The 19,208-nt window shown below is 36.3% G+C and overlaps 1 protein-coding gene across 2 annotated transcripts in view; it reads left to right on the top strand.

The window, feature by feature from the left end:
• The window catches only part of LAMA3 (laminin subunit alpha 3), a 157,831-nt gene that overhangs the window by 103,024 nt on the left and 35,599 nt on the right, over positions 1 to 19,208 (top strand). For both annotated transcript variants that reach the window (XM_087707173.1, XM_087707174.1), the window contains exons 47-59: positions 281 to 448; positions 902 to 1,098; positions 3,160 to 3,276; positions 3,600 to 3,754; positions 4,593 to 4,734; positions 6,388 to 6,487; positions 9,845 to 9,961; positions 10,211 to 10,390; positions 11,407 to 11,549; positions 11,816 to 11,989; positions 14,386 to 14,537; positions 14,625 to 14,772; positions 18,055 to 18,188. In XM_087707173.1, coding sequence (XP_087563299.1) covers positions 281 to 448; positions 902 to 1,098; positions 3,160 to 3,276; positions 3,600 to 3,754; positions 4,593 to 4,734; positions 6,388 to 6,487; positions 9,845 to 9,961; positions 10,211 to 10,390; positions 11,407 to 11,549; positions 11,816 to 11,989; positions 14,386 to 14,537; positions 14,625 to 14,772; positions 18,055 to 18,188 — 1,927 coding nt within the window. The remainder of the gene's footprint in view (positions 1 to 280; positions 449 to 901; positions 1,099 to 3,159; positions 3,277 to 3,599; positions 3,755 to 4,592; positions 4,735 to 6,387; positions 6,488 to 9,844; positions 9,962 to 10,210; positions 10,391 to 11,406; positions 11,550 to 11,815; positions 11,990 to 14,385; positions 14,538 to 14,624; positions 14,773 to 18,054; positions 18,189 to 19,208) is intronic.

The raw sequence follows: 19,208 nt of genomic DNA, 5'->3' as shown, positions 1-19,208 counted from the left end.
AGTTCTGTATTTCATCTGATTTTTGATTGGTTTGCTAGGGGTCTAGTCCAAGAAGTGGTTAGAGCAAGACAAAACCCAATTATAATTAATATAGTTAATTCTCATATATTGAACAATTTCCCAGTTCTATCACTACAAATTGATGTGACTTCTGGAGTGATTTGCAGCTGTCCTGAAGAGTGCATGTTTGTACTCCTACTTTAAATATATAGCACTTATCTTTGTAATAGGGTATGGTAAAAGTCTCTTACTTATTCAAATCCTGTTTTTCTTGTCTTAGTTCTCTTGGGACAGATAGATGGCACTTCTACAGAAGGATCCTCTTTTCCTACAGAATACTCTGCAAAAGAGCTGGTGAAAGCTCAGCAAATGATCAATGAAATGAGAAACCGCAATTTTGGCCAACAGCTAACAGAAGCAGAAAAGGAAAAAGGAAAAGCCCAACACTGTAAGAGCTATAAACTATACATAGTTTGGGTAGAATGGCTCAGTTGGATTTATTAAGGTGGGACTAGATGGAGAAAGACTGTTTCCTTATCTGGAAATGCTCACCAAGTTTGTAATGGATGTGAAGGAAGCTGTAGTATAACAATGAAGAAAACTGGCAATAGTCACTTTAATAATGTTGTACTTTGTTGCTGCTTGAAACTAGTTCAGGACTTAAGTTGAGCTTTTGCTGTCAAATAATCTTTACAGAAAGTTTGGAAACATAAAGATAAAAATATACAGGCTAATTCCTATCTATATTTACATTTACTAGGCCAGTTGATCTACCCAACTAAAAATAATTTCATGATGAGAAATTGATTTATAGAAAGAATGTGAGACAAAAAGACTTGAAGGACCTAATGCTTACAGGTTATTTGATTCATTCCTGTTTTGCTTTATTCATTCTGTATAGTGCTAGATCGAATAAGGAATGAACTAGAAAAGCGTAACACAAACAACCAAGGGCTCATTAAAAGTGTGAGAGATTCACTAAATGAATATGAATCCAAGCTCAATGATCTTCGTGAATCTTTGCGAGAGGCAAAGGAACAAACCAAGCTAGCTGAAAACTTAAATGGAGAAAATGAACGTCTTTTGGAAGAGATTAAGGTAAATCTATCTAACTGTCTAACTACTTACTTATCTAGGCTTGTGGATCTTTATGCATGCTGCATTAAATGGGGAAAGCTTCATAATTTGGGGGAAAATTGGCAAAAACTATTGCAAATATTAATACATCTGTAACTTGTCTCAAGGCAATTTTGTAAAAAACCCAGTGAATTAGATTTCTCCTATGATATTTTTTTTTGCTATTTTATTTTTTTAGTATGTTATAACACAGTTTATCTAAAAGAAATGGTTAAGCAAAAGTTTAGTCATCTGGCATGCCCCAGCTCATTCTTTTTGTCCTGCAAATACCATGACTGACCCAATCATACCAGGACATGTAAAAATTGTTAGTTCATGTTCTGTTTCCATGCCAAATACCTAAGATATTCATCACTGTTTATTAAAAGAAATAGTTCTTCAGCAGTGGATACAAGGTAGATTTCATTCAGAATAGCATTTGATCTTGGTTGCTAATCAGAGAAGAAGAATACCAAGTGGGAGGTCTTTCCTGTTAAAAACAGACAAGGAAGGGTGAGGCACTGGACTTATCTAGAGGCAGAATTAGAATTCAACCACAAAGTTGTCCTTGAAGGGCAGGAGACATTAGGTACAGAGCTTCACCCCTGATATTCATGTCATCATGGAAAAAGACAAAGCATAAATAAATATTGTACTAATCAGGTGGACATTAGAGGAGAATAGGGACTTCCTTCAAGTCCTTCAGGGCCATATAGACCCAGATGATCAGTAGTTCAAGCACCTAACAGCAGCATATGACCAAGGAAGAAAAAAAAAATCAAGGAGATCCTCATTAACCGGGTTTAATGTCAAGAAAAGTTACAAAGTTTTAGTTAAGTAGAAAACAATCCTAGTTTATTAGACCAATCCTAGTTTATTAGTAAGTACATTAAGGTGGAGTGTTGATGAACTGTTTGAATTTCTTTCTCACCGAATCTTTAACAAATGGATTGACATCTCACTTAAGTAGTAAGGCTGAAATATCTGTCTTCTATTAAGCTGCCATATTTTGAAAACCTTTCTCTTCTTTCCCAGGCTCTGAGAATTCCCATATTTCACAGAATAATGCCTCTGTTTAATTTGATGATTCATTTGCTGAAGAGGTTTTTTAGGAAATGGCTCAAAAGAAAAACCCTTCACTTTCACACCCCATGGTCACTGTTATTTTATACCAGATCTATCTTTCCACCTTTTAAAAAAATGTTATATTATATCCTCAATGAGTTAGGTATTGGCTGAATTTCGTACTTCTGAATGCTTTTCTCTTCTGGAATCTATCCAGCAACTTTCATCCCAATCATATTGATTCTAACCATTCCCAACTACTGGAAGAGTAGCTGGTGGCCCTTCACTATTTTTAGGAAGTTCTTTTTCCATTGTTGGCCCAGTCCTCTGGAATGGCTTCCTATGAGAAATGTGTTTGGCCTCGGTACTGGTAGAAGCTGTTTGAAACAAAGCTTTAATAGAAAGCATTTAGGAGTTGACACCAAATCGTTTGGAGCAAAAATCAGCAACCCACAGCTCTGGGGCCACATATGGTTCTTTCATCCCTCTGCTGTGGCTCCCTAATGCTCAAAATATGTGTCACAACTGCACCCGCTGGCATGCGATTTATTGAGCTTTTCGACCCTGGTAGGCCAACCATGGATAAATCCAAGAAAAGAAAAGTGTCAGAAGAAAACAGAATGTTTAATTCAACTACGTATGCTAGTTTTGTGGCCATTCAGGAAATAATCAGGAATGGGGAGGGTTTTGTGACTCCCAGTGTTTCATTTTCTGTGGGAAACAGGTCCAATGGCTCTTTGAGTGTTTAAGATTGCCGACCGCTGGTTTGGAGTTTAGATTTGTCTGTTGGCTTTTTTAAAATAAAATTTCTATTGTTATTGTTTTTTTCTTTTTATGTTTTGAGCTACCAAGAGTCTGTGTATGATTGTGGCAGTATATAAAATCATATTTAAATTAAGATATAAATTGTAATTATACTATGCTATAGAACTTTCTTTTGCATTAATAAAAGGAATCACTGTTTTATTTTTCTATCAGAAACAGACAGAAGAGATGACTACCCAACAGAGTGCTATAAGGGATTTTCTGAATTCTGCTAAAGCATCAGTGTCTCAAACAAACAATATATTTGAATTGTTCCAGAAGAGTAAAGAGGTAAATTTGAAAGAATTAAAGTTTCTATAAGGCTGAAAAGAGGAAAATAACATTCATATTATGATAAAATAAGAATATACTACCAATAATGACTTGGTTTTGTAGATAGTAGTAACTATTTGCAAAATATAGGAACTGTTACTACTCCCATATGAAAAGGGAATCTCTAGCTCATTTGCTGTATGTAATCTTCATGTTGTGTTCAAAAGCGCAGCCATTGGGGTTTATGTAAGAAATTAAAACAAACAAAAGCTTGCCACTTATTTCTTATAGATATGTTATGCATCTTAGTCACCATGCATAAAATTCTCTTCTAATTCCAGGAATATGAAAGCCTAGCTGCCAATTTGGATGGAGCAAAGAAAGATCTGGATGAAAAACTGAAGAGCCAATTCTTATCGTCCAGTAAGGAACCTTTGGTAGTGAAAGCAGAAATGCATGCCAACTCTTTACAAGACCTGGCAAGAAAGTTGGATGAGTATGTCTTCACTTTTGTAAATTAATTGTTTTAGAATGGTTTATTCCTTGCTTGAAGTGTTTTATACATTGGACATGAATGGTTCCCTTCTGGTGGAAAGGCAAACTATGTAGTTATGCTGAAACTGATTTAAGAGGAATGGGGAGAGTGCTGTACTGTATTGCAGAAATGAATGCCATTTAAGATGCTGGAAGGAACAATTAAGTTGTGCCAAATGCTGCATACTCAGTGATGATGTTGCCACCTTCTTAGAATATTTATTCTTTGAATCATGTAAAAATAACAATATAAAGCCCAATGCATATTAACATAAATAAAATATTTTAATGAAGAAAATAATATTTTAAACAAATTAATAATGAAATGAGTAAGATTGTTTTAATTTTCTGCAAATATTTTCAATATTTGGCTAATAATATTGATTCTGCAGATCCCTAAGCTTTTGAGGGCCTCCCAGGGGTTCTTGAACTACTCTTTAAAAATACTGGTTTAGGCTATGCCTTCTCAGAATTAATCCCATCCAACCTCCAAAAATATAATTGGTGATGAAATTATACACATTCCCATTTTTAAAATCTATTTCTTGAATAGATTCATTTTTATTTCATATACACTTCTATTGGTGATGGTCTCTTCTTTAAATGGCAATATTTCAAATTATCATACAAAATATGCTGTGTTTAATACAGTTGTATAACGCTAGACCATCCATCCCTTTTCTTCCTTCCCCCCTCTTTCTTCCTTCCTTCCTTTCCTTCTTTCTTTCTGAAAGCCAAAATATCAGATGAAGTATTATAATTTTCTTGATACCTGCACTATGTTTCCCCCCTCTCCACAGACTCAAGAGGAATGCCAGCAAGAATGAGCTAGTGACCTGTACTGTGGGAGCTGCTAGTGCTTTTGAGAATATTTCTGATATTATTCGAGCAGCAGAAGCAGCAGCCAACAAAGCATCAAGTGCAGCAGATTCAGCTTTATCGGTAAGAGTATTCTAAATGCACATCATATAGAATTGCTTTATTTTTTTAAATACAAATACATTTAACAAAAGAAGTAGATCTGGGATATCAGCATTGTTTGGGAAGGCTAAACGTAGCCTGTCTGTATAAATTCTGAAGACAAGATTTTAGTTGTCTTTAATGACCTCCCTGCCTTAATGTAAGATGTATGCAAAGAGGCTGAACATGTTCTACACTGCAGGAGAAGATGCTAAAGAGCAATCTTAGCAAAAGCTAATTCTGTAAAGGAGTACCAACCAAACTATAAGAAGACCCCTAGAACTCATCTGAATGCAACTTAATGTGCTATTTTAATTGATCTTTTATGTCTAGAAAAGAATAGTCACTGTAAATCTAAATCTCCAAGGAAGATCTGGTCTGATTTTGACAAGGTAATGGATGTAGAACTACTTTCAGACCACCCTCCTCCTTCCCAGTAGAAAAATAAACAAACTTAACATGTGATCTATTGCACTTGTAGGACAGTAACAGATTGAGGCGGGCCTTAAGATCTTACATAGCTTATAGAAACCTGGAATGCAGTTTCTAGAGATCTCTCAAAGTTGGACTAAATTGTAATTTTCAATGTGACTCTTGGGAGAAATGATTAGAGACCAAAAATATGAGCTTTATGTAGTTGTTCTCATCAGAGTGCTGTTTAATTAATTTTTGTCTTGGCTTTACCAGCTACGTACCATCTCGATTTCCAGATAATTACTCTGCTTCAAATGAAATTTATTGGGGGAAAAGATAGCATTAATTTACATTTGTAATTAGCAATAGCAATACCACCTAGACTTATATACTGCTTTATAGTGCTTTTACATCCCTCTCTAAGCGGTTTACAGAGTCAGCATATTGCCCCAACAATCTGGGTTCTCATTTTACCCACCTCGGAAGGATGGAAAGCTGAGTCAACCTTGAGCCAGTGAGATTTGAACTGCCGAACTGCAGCTAGCAGTCAGCTGAAGTAGCCTGCGGTGCTGCACTCTAACCACTGTGCCACCTGGCTCTAATTCCGAGGTGTAATTCCCATGTTTTTTTCCTTCTTACAAACAAATTCTTAAGAAAAAATAATTGCTATATGATAGCTTTTATAGGAAACACTAGAAACATCTTTGATTGCCAGGTGATTTATGAGAGATGCACATTTTTAAAAAACAAAATAGCAATATGAGAGAGAGAAAAGACTTATCAGGGTTCTGGTCAGATAGACAATCACCAAAATTTATAGCACTCTTTAGTCATAGGTAGGATGAATAGAACAAATGGTAGCACAACATCAGGAGGCCTGAAAAGACTTATCAGGGTTCTGGTCAGATAGAAGTAGAGATACGTAAGCATTGTGTTCTCTCCTAGGGAAGTTCTTTCAAATGTGATAGATAAGAGAGAGATTTTGCCTACTGAGATAAATAAACTTCAAAATAAATTTATTTTTATCGTAAGAGCTCTGTTTCTGGAGCATATTGCTCTGTTTTGCCCCCCCCCCTTTTGCCACCTGCTTCATTTTGCACCAACCTCTAGTTCTGAAGTCACACAAAACAGTTACAGCAATTCTGCTACTGCTGGCTTGGATTATGAAATTGCACTTCTTTTGCTGTACAAACCTCTTACCTGGCAATGCTTCATTTTCAGACAGTGGATGAAAAAGATATACCTGGAATGGCTGAAAGACTTAAAACCAACAGTGGAAAAGTGTTAAACAAAGCACGAGAAACACAGAAGACATTGCAAGGTATCATCAGCACATCATACATTGCAAGTGTTACAAAACATGATAAAAAACTTTAGGGTTTCACTCTGTACTATTGCTTCAGACCTGACCCTGTTAAAAGCTATGTTATAACATATTTATCACTGTCTGGCTCCTTTTCGGAAATCGGAAGTTTTCACATCATAGTTCACAGTCACTACATTTGATAACGAGTATGGCAGTTGGTAGTGAAAGTGCTTTTCTTTGTTTTGATAAACATAAAATGTTTTTCTTTGTTTTAAGATGGCCTTTCAATAGAATGAGTTTTAGAGAAACAGACCTTACAAAACTCAACCTAGTAAAAGCTGTGTGTGAGAGAAGGGAGGCTATATAATCCAGTGGTTTCTTCCTCTTGTATCAGCGTTTCACAGTCTTGGCAACATTAAGAAGTATGGACTTCAACTTCCAGAATTGTTTGACCTGGATTCCTTCCATTGATTACCAGCAGTGACATGCGGTCAGCTTTAGGGCTGGTGAGGCACTTTTTAGACTTGTGGACTTCAACTCCCAGAATTCCACAGCCAGGCATGCTCAGTTCTGATTTAAAGTGACAGCATTTTTCCCCCCTTGCAAAATAAGTTTTCCCATTTTTTTTCTTCTCCCTCCCCCTCCTTCCTCCCCCTCTCCCTCCCTCCCCCCTTTCTCAAACAGACACACGCACACAGAGAAATTGAATCCCTCACTCACTCTCAAAAAAACACAAACACAAACACAAACACAGAGGTTGGATTGGATATATTTTCCAAAGGCTTGAAAGCAGCTCCTCTGCCATACCCCCCTTCCCCTGCTGCCTTCCGATCAAACTTTTTGAATTCCTCCCCCCTCCCCACACAAGCACCTTTTCCAGCTGTTTCAGAGACGATTTCAACTCTGCTTCTGCCTGCCCTGCCCTCCCCTCATGAAAGGCCAGAGCTCTGAGTCAGACTGAGCTAGTTGCTCCCAGAGAACTCTAAAAAGCCTCTAAAAATGCCCTCTACAGCAGGCGAGAGAATACGTGCCTCATTTGCATAAGGAATTCTTCGCATTTTAACCCTTGGTTAACTCTTAAAAGGCGAAAAATTCTTTATGCACAGGAGGCCTCTATGGTTAACACAAAGCACTGTTCCAAGTCACTGTGAATCTGGTAGCAACTACCTTGGCTTTAATTATTTTTTAAAAATTCTTTAAAATTCTTTCCTTTTCCTCATGACTGGTGAGGCCACGCCTCCCCTGCCTCTAGTGACTGCACGTCCCTGGTTACCAGTAATTGTAAATTATCTGGGAAAGGTGCTCTGATATTTCTAAAATGCTCAAACCAAAGTCATATTTGGAATAGAATAGAGCTGGAAGGTCCTCTAGTCCAGCTGCCTGCTCAAGCAGCAGACCCTATACCATTTAGTGTACTTTATTGTCATTGCACATAGTACAACAAAATTAAATGCTGTCTTCAGTGTACATTATAACTATAAAAATAAAAGCACAAACATATATCCTTTACTTTCTATATAATTGAAATTGAACACCCAACATTGCACTATACCATAGAATTCAATATAGTTACTGCCCTGGGATTTAAGCTGTTTTTTAGCCTATTTGTCCTTGTTTTTATTATCCTGTACCATCTGCCAGATGGTAATAGTTAAAAAAAAGGGTGTCCAGGATGAGATGGATCTTTAAGAATGATTTGAACTTTCTTAAGGCAGTGGGAGGTATAAAGAGGGGAGAGGACAACCAATAATCCTCTGGGCAATGACATTAACCCTCTGGAGTGCTGTCCTATCTGCCATTGTGCAATTGGCAAACCACAGATGCAGTAAGTTAAAATACTCTCTATGATGCAGTGATAGAAGGTCACCAGCAGTTTTTCATTCAGTTGTTGTTTCCTGAGAAGTCTCAGGTAGTATAATCTCTGCTGGGCCCTTTTGACCAATGCTGCAATGTGAGTGCCCCAGGTCAGTTCCTCTTTTATGATAACACCCAGAAACTTAAAACTGGCCACTTGCTCCACTCAGTCTCCATTGATAAGCAAGGGCTGGATGTCTGATCTATTCCTTCTGTAGTCTACTATAAGCTCCTTGGTCTTATTGGTATTAAGAACCAAGTTATTGTCTCTACACCACAAAAGCAACCAGTCCACCTCATCTTGTTAGGTAGACTCATCCCCCCCCCCCCAGATATTAGTCCCACCAGTGTGAGTGGAAATGCAGTCATGCACATAAAGAGTATAGAGTAAGGGACTCAACACACCACCCTAGGGTGTACTAGTGTTAAAAATAAAGGCTGAAGAGATATGATTACCTAATCTGACCCTCTGAGAGCGGCCAGACAGGAAATCCATAATCCAAAGGCAGATTGAATAAGAAAGCCCAAGATCCATAAGTTTAGACACTAGTCTATGTGGAAGTATTGTGTTAAATGCAGAGCTAAAATCTACAAAAAGCATCCTCACATAATCCCCCCCCCCACTGTTCCAGATGAGTCAGAGTAGTGTGAAGAATGGCTATAGCGTCCTCTGTAGATCTATTTCTTCTGTATGCAAACTAGTGTTTAGCAAATGTATGCAGAAGACCAGAAATGATGTGCCAGCAGATCAATTTGTCAAAACACTTCATGATGATAGGAGTGAGTGCCACTAGTCTTTAATCGTTGAAGTTATTGATAGGGAACTTCTTTGGCAGCGGAACAATGGTGGAATCCTTTAAACAAGGTTGAATAGTGGACTGGGAAAAAAGACTGATTGAAGATTCTGGTAAAGACTCCAGCTAACTGATCAGCACAATCTTTTAGGCACTTGGCCAAAGATACCGTCAGGACCAGCAGCCTTTCTAGGGTTCACAGCCCTCAGAATGCTCCTCACCTCTTCTTCCTCCACAATGAGGTGGGGGCTACAATGGGCTAGTTGCTGTATTTTAGTTATTTCTGATGTCTCCACTTCAAATCAAGCAAAGGGCAATTGTTTGTGATGTCATGGGAGGGAATAGGGAGAGCCTGGGCTGTTAAGCAGAGCAAGTGCAACGGCCTAGAGCAGCAATTGTTTGTGATGTCAGTTCCTCCGCTGATTCCTCTGGAAAGCCAACGGTGACGTTTGTCCTCCAATTGAATCAATTGGAAGTGCCTGATGGATTTGAGGCAATGTGCCAGGATCATAGACAGGGTGGGAAAGAGGAGCACATGGGAGGGGGAAGGGAGAGGGCAGGCTTGATAGGCATGGGAGTAGGGGGAAGAAAGGCCCCTCTCAATGGCTCCCTGTCAGACAAACATCTATAAATATCTGGGCAATGCCCGGGTCATCAGCTAGTTAGTAATAAAGTGAGGGCAATCCATAATTGTCAGGATGATTTATAGTGGATTATTTTATAGATCTCAGTCCAGCACTTGATGATATGAAGAACAAGCTTCAGGAAGCCGAACGGAAAAAAACTGCAATACGGGGAGATCTTAGTGAGTTCCAAAATAACCTCCAGGGAATAGAGAGAGGTAAGTAAGATGATGTGGCTTTTTACTAATGTACATTTTATTGAATTTATTGTACCCTTATATTTTTTATTTAAAAAGCATTAAGTGGAAGAAAAGAAACAAAAAATTGTATACAAATTATATATTTACCTACAATAGTGCAGAATATAAGTCTCATATATTTCAGTAGAGAGCATTTTACATATTTTGTATCTTAAAAGACAAATAAATGTTATCCTGAATGTATATGCCACTTTATTTGCCTACTAGATAATACAGAGAGTTTAATCACAACTGCAAATACCATGATTAAGAATGCCAACAATATTACTACAAATGTACTCAGTGAACTGGAGCCAATTAAAGCTGGAGTTGAGAACATAAAAAACACTTATGAAAATGTACAGATTACTGATTTCAACAAGGCTTTGAGAGAAGCAAGCCATTCAGGTAGCTTTTTTCTTTTACATGGATTCCTTAATATATTTTTAAATTAATGTCAGAGTTTTCTTATGATATATTTTCTGAAAAAGGTCAATTGTTGATATGTCTTTTGAGTCATATGGAACCAAACTTTGTGGAGAATTTTCTGGAAAAGTCAAAACCAGATAATTTAGGTCTATGACCTAAGAAATTGCATAGTAACACCTGTCAAAACCTACATAGCATAGATATATGGAAGGCAGCTCTCGTATATCTGATTTTAGAGACTTTGATCAAATCTAAGCAGTAGCAAAAATGCTTGAATCCCCTTGCTCCATTTTACGGGCATAATCATTGGGTTGAAGCAGTTGGGAACACCACTTGTAATGATTTCAGATATCAAGTTTAACTTATTGTAGTGATAGGTTTAGGTTTAACAGAACACAAGTAGGTTTAACTTGTTAAATTGAAGCAAGTTTATATGGTGAAGCAAATCTACACAGGACTATCACTTCCTGCAACAGCCTCATTTTAGATATAGGGAAAGTTCCCCTTTCTGTTGTAGAACATTGTTAGAGAGCTATAGTGATTATTGGGCTTATAGTACAATACTAGTCATGTTTTCTCCAAACTTATAAGTATATTTCCCAGTGGTTGTTTAGACAAATCTCGAATTCTTTACCTTGAATGTTGGGTATGGCTGAATAATTTTTGTAGTTCAAGACATTTGGAGGATGTGAAAGACTGGAAAAGACTGTTCATATTTTTAAGCTTAACAGTTGTAGCTATTTCTTCTAGTTTGTGTTCTTGAAAACAAAATAGGGCATGGCAAGCTGGTCAATTATAATTTTCCATTTCTGTACCCACTCAGGACTTATAATTAGCAAGTAATTAAACTAGTATATTGTTAATAACTAAAAATTAATTTCCCGGTTCCTTTAGGCTTTAGTCATAATTGTAATAATTATGTCTATAAATTGGCAATCTGAAATTTGATATGTAATGTCCTACATTTCTCCTTCATTTTAAAATGCTTTCAACAGTAAATAATTTAACAAGCATGCTCCCAGATCTGTTTAACAAGATTACAAATATCAATCAACAAGTCATATCAACAAGCAATCTAACTGAGAATATAAATCGCATCAGGGAGCTCATCCAGCAAGCCAGGGATGCTGCAAATAAGGTGCGTGGCAAAAAATTCCTTGCTTCCTTTAAAAAAATTATTCTCACATACTTATCAAAATATTTTTATGCATCCTTTCTCAAAAGTGTTTTATTTTGGATGTCTACATAGGTCAAGCCAATGGGGATAAGAGTAATATTCAAAAAACTATTTAAGTCCAAGTTGGTTGAATTGTTTAAGAATGATATACTTGTTGAAATGTGTGTAAGTTGAAGCTTTGCTTTGCTTCCTAACTAAGTTTGTAATTACTTACAAACCTTATTTAGGTGGCCATCCCTATGAAATTCAACGGCAAATCGGGAGTTGAAGTTCGACTTCCTGATATCCTGGATGATCTGAAGGGTTATACTTCCCTTTCTTTCCTTCTACAAAGGCCTAATAAAAAGGAAGTCATGACACAAACACGCAACATGTTTGTCATGTATCTGGGTAACAAAGATGTAAGTGTTGACTGTTTCTTACCAAGCCATTATTGAAAAATCATAAATCTATCACCAAAATATATTTTATTTTACTGTAATTTATTTATTTTTAAAATTTCAAGTCTAAACCTTTTTTTAAAAAAAAAACGTAACTGAATAAATTTGAGGTAAAGGGAGGCGTTCTGTCTATTGCAGAGGCCAAGTCTTCACCTGTGGAAAACGTCATGACTGTAACAATACTATCATTGATGTTTTCACCAGCAGTGGTCCCAATCCAGAACCTTTAAATTATTGGATTCTGTTATCTCTAAAAGCTCTTCATTCTCCCAAAAGGCTCTGAATTGAGTCTTGATCATATATAGTACTAGTCTATATTTGGATTAGTCACAAAAAGAGATAGTTAAGAGCCCTTTGAAATATAAAGAAGAGTGCCCTCTTTTGGATTGTTCTGTTATATATGAGCTGGAAGCACAGTTTATTTGTATCTTTGAACATGGCCCTAGGTACCTTCTTCACTGCTGTTTAATTTGAGATAGCATTTTAAAAATTATATAACCTTAATATGCCAAAAAAGATAAGGAAAAAATCAGCAAAAAACAAGAAAAAAAACCAGAAACAGAGGGAAAATAGCAATAAATAATATTATATTACATATGGAAAATAATGAAGCTTAATGTTTAAATACACCCTTGAAGATCACATGAAAAATAGTAATCAATATTGATTAGTTCAATAGAAAGTTCATAAACTGAAAACAACATAACGGTGTTCCAGAATTTAAAAAAGGAGTCACTCTGTCAAGAAATAAATCATATGTAAGCAAAATGTCAGTCTACAGCAAAATGCAGAAATTAATCTCTATGTTTATTTGGTAAACTCAGATTTAAAATCCTAAACCTTCCACTCTTTTGAATTTACCTTATTCTAGGCCTTGAGACATCAGTCCCATGTTTATGTAAGGGTTTTCTTCGGCTTGTATATCAATTATTATGTCTCACCAGTTTTAGGGCACTAAACAATAAACCAATCTAAAATATTACCTAATACCCATATTTTTCTGTGACTTCCTCGACCCCAACAAATTATTTACATGATATTTTCAGTTTGGGATTTATTATTTGAATAATGGTGAAAATTATCTTCCAAATGTATCTTTAATGCAGTAAATAAATGGAGTTATAGCTAAAAATAGAGCCAAGCTCCTGTCATTATGTCAAAGGACCCACATAATTACTTTCTAAAAGCATCAAATGTGTACTGTCATGAATTATTTGTGTTAATTACCCATCCTAGTATAATTCTTCTAATTGATTCTTAGCATTTAGATATTTTAAGCCTGTTGTTCCATGTGAAGCTTTCAACATTGTCTGTTTTCTATATACAATACAATAGCAGAGTTGGAAGGGACCTTGGAGGTCTTCTAGTCCAACGCCCTGCCTAGGCAGGAAACCCTATACCATTTCAGACAGATGGCTCTCCAACATCCTCTTAAAGACTTGCAGTGTTGGGGCATTCATAACTTCTCGAGGCAAGCTGTTTCACTGATTAACTGTTCTAACTGTCAGGAAATTTCTCCTTAGTACTAAGTTGCTTCTCTCCTTGATTAGTTTCCACCCATTGCTTCTTGTTATACCCTCAGGTGCCTTGAAGAATAGTTTGACTCCCTCTTCTTTGTGGCAACCCCTGAGATATTGGAACACTGCTATCATGTCTCCCCTAGTCCTTCTTTCTCTTAAACTAAACATACCCAGTTCCTGCAACCGTTCTTCATATGTTTTAGTCTCCAGTCCCCTAATCATCTTTGTTGCTCTTCTCTGCACTCTTTCCAGAGTCTCCACATCTTTTCTATATTGTGGCGACCAGAACTGAATGCAGTATTCCAAGTGTGGCCTTACCAAGGCATTATAAAACTTTTAGACATACATAAATCTGATTCACCTTTTAAATGACATTGGCTGAAACAGGCACCACTTCACTTATTAGTCTGTTAATCAGGGTTTACTATATGTGCATTTGTGTATGTATGTATACTTATACTATATATCAGTGGAAATGATTTAGCCTATAGAATCCTGAATTTGAGGACTAGAATATTCTATCAGATAATTAGAGGATTATAAACATCCATTCAGAGTTCCTTGGAGGATTTGTACCATCCAATTTCCTTGAATATTTAGATTTATCTCTAAGGCAACTTTGTTTCCAGGGGTGAACACAAGCTTATGTGGGAATTTTTTTATTTTTATTTTTGGAATCTCAGCAGACTCAGAAAAATTAAAAACATGTCCCTGCCCTGATGATCTTGTTTGCATACTCCTCCTTTGCAGGCATTACATTTGATGATTTTTTTTTAAAAAAAGGTTATATAATATATAGCAGTTGTCTGAAGAATTAACTTAAGTTTTCATGTTCAGAGTTCCAGCAACTATATTGGTATGGCTATTCGTGGTGGTCATCTTATTTGTGCCTATAACTTAGGAGGCTCCGAAAATGAAATACGAGTGAAGGAAAAATTGAATGAGAAAACCACTAAGGATATAGCTTTGGATCAGGTCACATTTAAGAGGTATGGACCCTTAAAATAGATCCTTTCCAATTATTTTGCACTCATATTGGAAGACTTTCAATTGTATGCATTTTTCTTCTTCTCTAGAATTTACCAGTATGCAGAATTAGCATACAAGCATGCTGCACCCTCAGATTTGTCAGCCAAAGATCTCAGTAGGAATAGTAACACTCTTCTTAACTTGGATCCTGACAAAGTGGTCTTCTATGTGGGAGGATATCCACCAGAATTTACGGTAATAGCTTTATGTCTTATGCAAATATTAGAAAAAATAAATCATTATTTTTTATAATCCAATAGATGACATTTCTCATAATTTTATCATAGTATTCTTACAAAAAAGTACTTGGAAATAAAATCTCCACTGCAGTATATGCCTTGAGAGGTTATGTTGTAGTTTATTTTTGGTCGAATTCTGTGTCAAGCATTATCCAGCTTTGAAACAAAGAAGCAAAATTCTGAAAATGGAAAAAATTAGTCAGCTTCCATGATTTATTTGACTTTTGGAGTTATAGAAAAAGGTTAAAAGAATTTATAGATTTGTCAAACCTATGACATTTAATATTTTTAATATAAATATAAAACCAATTTGGTTTCAGAAGCAGAATTCATCAAAAACACTTCAGTTTCTTTGAAGCACCTCAAGAAACTATTTAAGACATGCTTCAGCTGATTATTTTCCTAATATGGTGTATTAGGCCAAAACAAAAGTCTATCTGAAACCACTGAAATTCCTTAAAATAATAATTATAAAATATTTGATTTAAAGTTACTATTCCAGATCCTGCATAATTTCAAGTAAAATAGTGCCATCTAACTTTGGAGTAAAATTGAACATAAAAAATTCAGAGAGTTTTCTGGGCCACATTTTTGAAGTGGCTTGGGATCGTTGCCTTCTTGTAGGTCAGTGATGGCTAACCTTTTCTGGACTGAGTCCCAAAGCATGCATGTGTGTGTGCACCTGAACCCTCAAAATGCCATGCGCATGCACACCCTGCATGCGCTCTGGCCCCACGGAGGCACATGCCCCCATCCCTGTGCATTCGAGCATGCCCCTCCGCATGCACCCTGCCCCTGTATGGCAGAGACTTGATGACCAGCTGGTCGGCAGGAGGTGCATGTGCATGTATGGTGGAGCTGAACTAGGGAGATGACTCGCGTGCCCACAGAGTGGGCGCTGTGTGCCACCTGTGGCACACATGCCATAGATTCGCCATCACGGTTCTAGGTTGTTAAGAGATAGGCTTCAAACTGGCTTCATGCCTAAAATAGGATTTTAACTCATGGTCTCCTGTTTCTAGCCTATAACCAGTACACCAAACTGGCTCTCAAATATAATTGCAATCAATATAATTAAAGAAGGTGGAAATCCACATCCACATGCAACTTGCTTTAGAAAAGTAATCTGAAACAATTCAAAAGCTTTTCAGCTTCTAAAGATTTTAATAGAACAGAATTTAATACTTCTTGAGCTATGTCCAAAATCTATTAATAAATGTAAATTGTCTGATGTCTAGTTTTAATAAATCTGGACTGAGATGGATAAATTATGTATGATAACACTCACTGCAATGATCTAGCCAACAAAACAGTTAATAGTGTCTACCTTAATTAATGATATGGGTTTATACCTTTCCATAGAATTTAGAACCTTTACCTGATTTTAAATTCACTTTATATAAGCCTCATAAAAAGATAAAGGCAATTAATCATATGTAAATTATTTAGTATAAACCTCTTATAATACTGGGCTCAAAAGAATGATAAAATATTTATACCATTTAATAAGGAAACCATCTAGGCTGGAGGCTTTCTGCTTTTCATCAGCTGAATTGTCTCAAATATTTTTGAAGTTCCAAAGCTGCTTTCAAAACCCTTGCACAATCCTGTGGTAACAATTGAATATCAAATTCACTCAAAATATTATTCATTTGCTGTTGATCTACTGTATCATAAAATTCATAAAATTACTTATTTTATATTAAAATACAAGTGAGAAAGTGTAAATTAATTAGATTACATTTTGTGTTTCTCTTGTTTTAAATAATGTGCTAATAAATTACCAGTTTTCCACCAATATTTAACTTCAATCTTTTCAAAGAAAATTTAATCTGATCAAAATTATCTATTTCTGTGATGGCAAACCTATGGCACAAGTGCTAGAGGTGGCATGCAGAGCCCTCTCTGCTGGCATGAGTGCCATCACCCCAGGTCAGATCTCTGTGGCGCTTCTTTCGTGAGCTTCTTTTTCCCTGCAAACAACGAAACAAAAGCTCACAAAGCAAAAAGATCTCATCTCTTGCCATGCTGCTGGTGTTGGGATGCCCCACCTCCTGCCGGCCAGCTGATCTTTGGGTCTCTGCTATGCATGCAAATATGTGCATGCAGTGCACATGTTTGCACAGGCGCATGTTTGCGCTTGTGCATGTTTGTGCACACGCACGTCTTTTTGTTTGGGCATGCACATGCGCAGTTTGGGCACTTGGTGGATAAAAGGTTCACCATCACGGTTCTAGATCTTTCTGCCCACAATCTATTTTTCTTTTCTTTTTGCATTACAGAGTGACAGGGTTTTGTTGCAGTAGTTTTAGATGGGACACTGATGGGATAATTGATTTTGCATATTTATTAATCAGCTGAAGAGTAAACACCACTTGTCTCAAGATTTTCTCTGCCTGTTTTCTTTATTCTGAAGAATGAGTATAACCGCATGGTTGACTTCAAAATAGACTGGAGAAATTGAGAAATGTTATGTGAAAGTGAGATTTTTAATTATTAGGGCCAACATTCAGTGAATCAGTAAATCCCAAATATTCAAAGTTATTTTTGCAATCTTAAAAGTCAAAACCTTTCTTTTAAAGTTCTTTTAATTAAGAATTAGAATGTTAAGGATATGGAATTCTGAATGTAATTGTAATGGTTGGGTCTGTATAATGCAATAATGAAAATGTATCAAAGGTCACAGAATCTCATGACAATTGCAATTTCTATATTTATATTGTACTGAGCATTATTGAAATTTGCTTTTTTATTATTTCATCTTCACTTGGAATTAATTTGTTTTTCCATTTCTGGGTAAAGGCAATCCTTGCCGCTGTAGTATTAGATATTGGATTTCTTTTTTGTATTTCGCAGACATTATTCCTAATAAAAAAAACTTCAGGTTTCCATTCTATTTTAACCCCTGTTATTGCCTCCAGCCAATTTTTGATCCTTTTCCAAAAAATTTTAGCCTCCTCACAGGTCCACCATAAATGGTAATATGTTCCGTGTATTGATTCGCATTTCCAACATTTTGGGGAGGTATTTGTTAAGATTTTAGCTAACCTTGTTGGTGCCAGGTGCCATCTGTAAAATATTTTGTACTGGTTTTCCTTATATGCAACTGATAGTGTCATTTTAAAGTTTATTCCCCCAAATTTTTCCCATTTTTCTAATTCAATATTATAGCCAAAGTTCTGCGCCCATTTTATCATTTGCTGCTATATTTTTTTAAAGACTGTTCTTATTCTTACAGCCTCCGAGTCTACTGGACTATCCACATTATGAAGGCTGCATTGAATTAGATAGCTTAAATGACAGAGTTTTCAGTCTGTACAATTTCAAGAAGACTTTTAATCTTAATACTACTGCGGTGCAACCATGCAGGAGGTAATTTTTTTTCTAGTTGTGCTTTAGATAATTATCAATGTGGAATTTTGTCAAGCACATTCTCCTATTCAAATATGAATAGTTATTATCAGCTTTCAAAAACTTCTATGTATCTTTCGAAATCATATTCAGATTTTAAGTTAGTCAAGCGCACAGCTATGCTACTACTTGTTCTTCTACCTATTGGCATCTGATCTACAATAAAGTATTCCTCTCCATTTATTTAGGGTGTTATTAGTTATCTGTAAGGTCAAATACAGGTGGCTGAAGCTTTCAGTGGGTGGTTATTATTATGATTTTTGAGGATCTACATGATGAAACTATATAAACCTCCCAAAAGGGCAAAGAAGTATTTTCTGACAAGTGATTAGAATTAATATTGAAGGGTTCTTATTGGGTTTGAGCTTGGGTAAATTAAGTGCCCACTAGAGTCCTTGACTGAGGCATCCTGAGATGACAGTTTCAGAATATCTTTCAGAGCATACTAACTCCAATGGTCATACCTTGGAGATGGAGGCCATGGCATTAGTGTAAAGTCACATGGAAGAAATGACAAAAAATGCATGGGGCCAAAGTAATGCAGTTAACCTTTTTCTACACAATATGTGCATGTATTAAAGAGATGGAGTTTATGGCACAGTGCTGCTCTTGACTTTTTTTTTTTTATAAAAGAGGTAAATTCAATGGATGCCCCTGAGTTAGGTTCATTTCTGAGGAGACCAGTAGATGGGCGAGCATTGGCTAGGTATTTTATTACCACTTGAAGAATGCAGTCAGTGGGGGCAGAAGAAATTACATTTCAGAAAGACATTAGACAAACAACAATTAAGCTTATTAACAACTTCTTTTCTGTATGGCAAACTTCTTTCACATTTATAGATTTTATATTTCAATTCTCACTGAGCTTCACTTTAAAATATTACGTGCATTCTCTGATACTTTTGTATCTTGGAGCGAAGGGAAGGACGCGACAAGAGTTAAGAGGAAAGTGACTTTATTCAGCTCATAGTAAACTGCGAT

The sequence above is a fragment of the Thamnophis sirtalis genome, unplaced genomic scaffold, assembly GCF_051295495.1.
Source record: "Thamnophis sirtalis isolate CommonGarterSnake01/CBP01778 unplaced genomic scaffold, rThaSir2_p1.2 scaffold_2, whole genome shotgun sequence".
NCBI lineage: Eukaryota > Metazoa > Chordata > Lepidosauria > Squamata > Natricidae > Thamnophis > Thamnophis sirtalis.
Note: the sequence above shows the minus strand (reverse complement) of the source record. Positions and strands in the feature narration are given on the sequence as shown.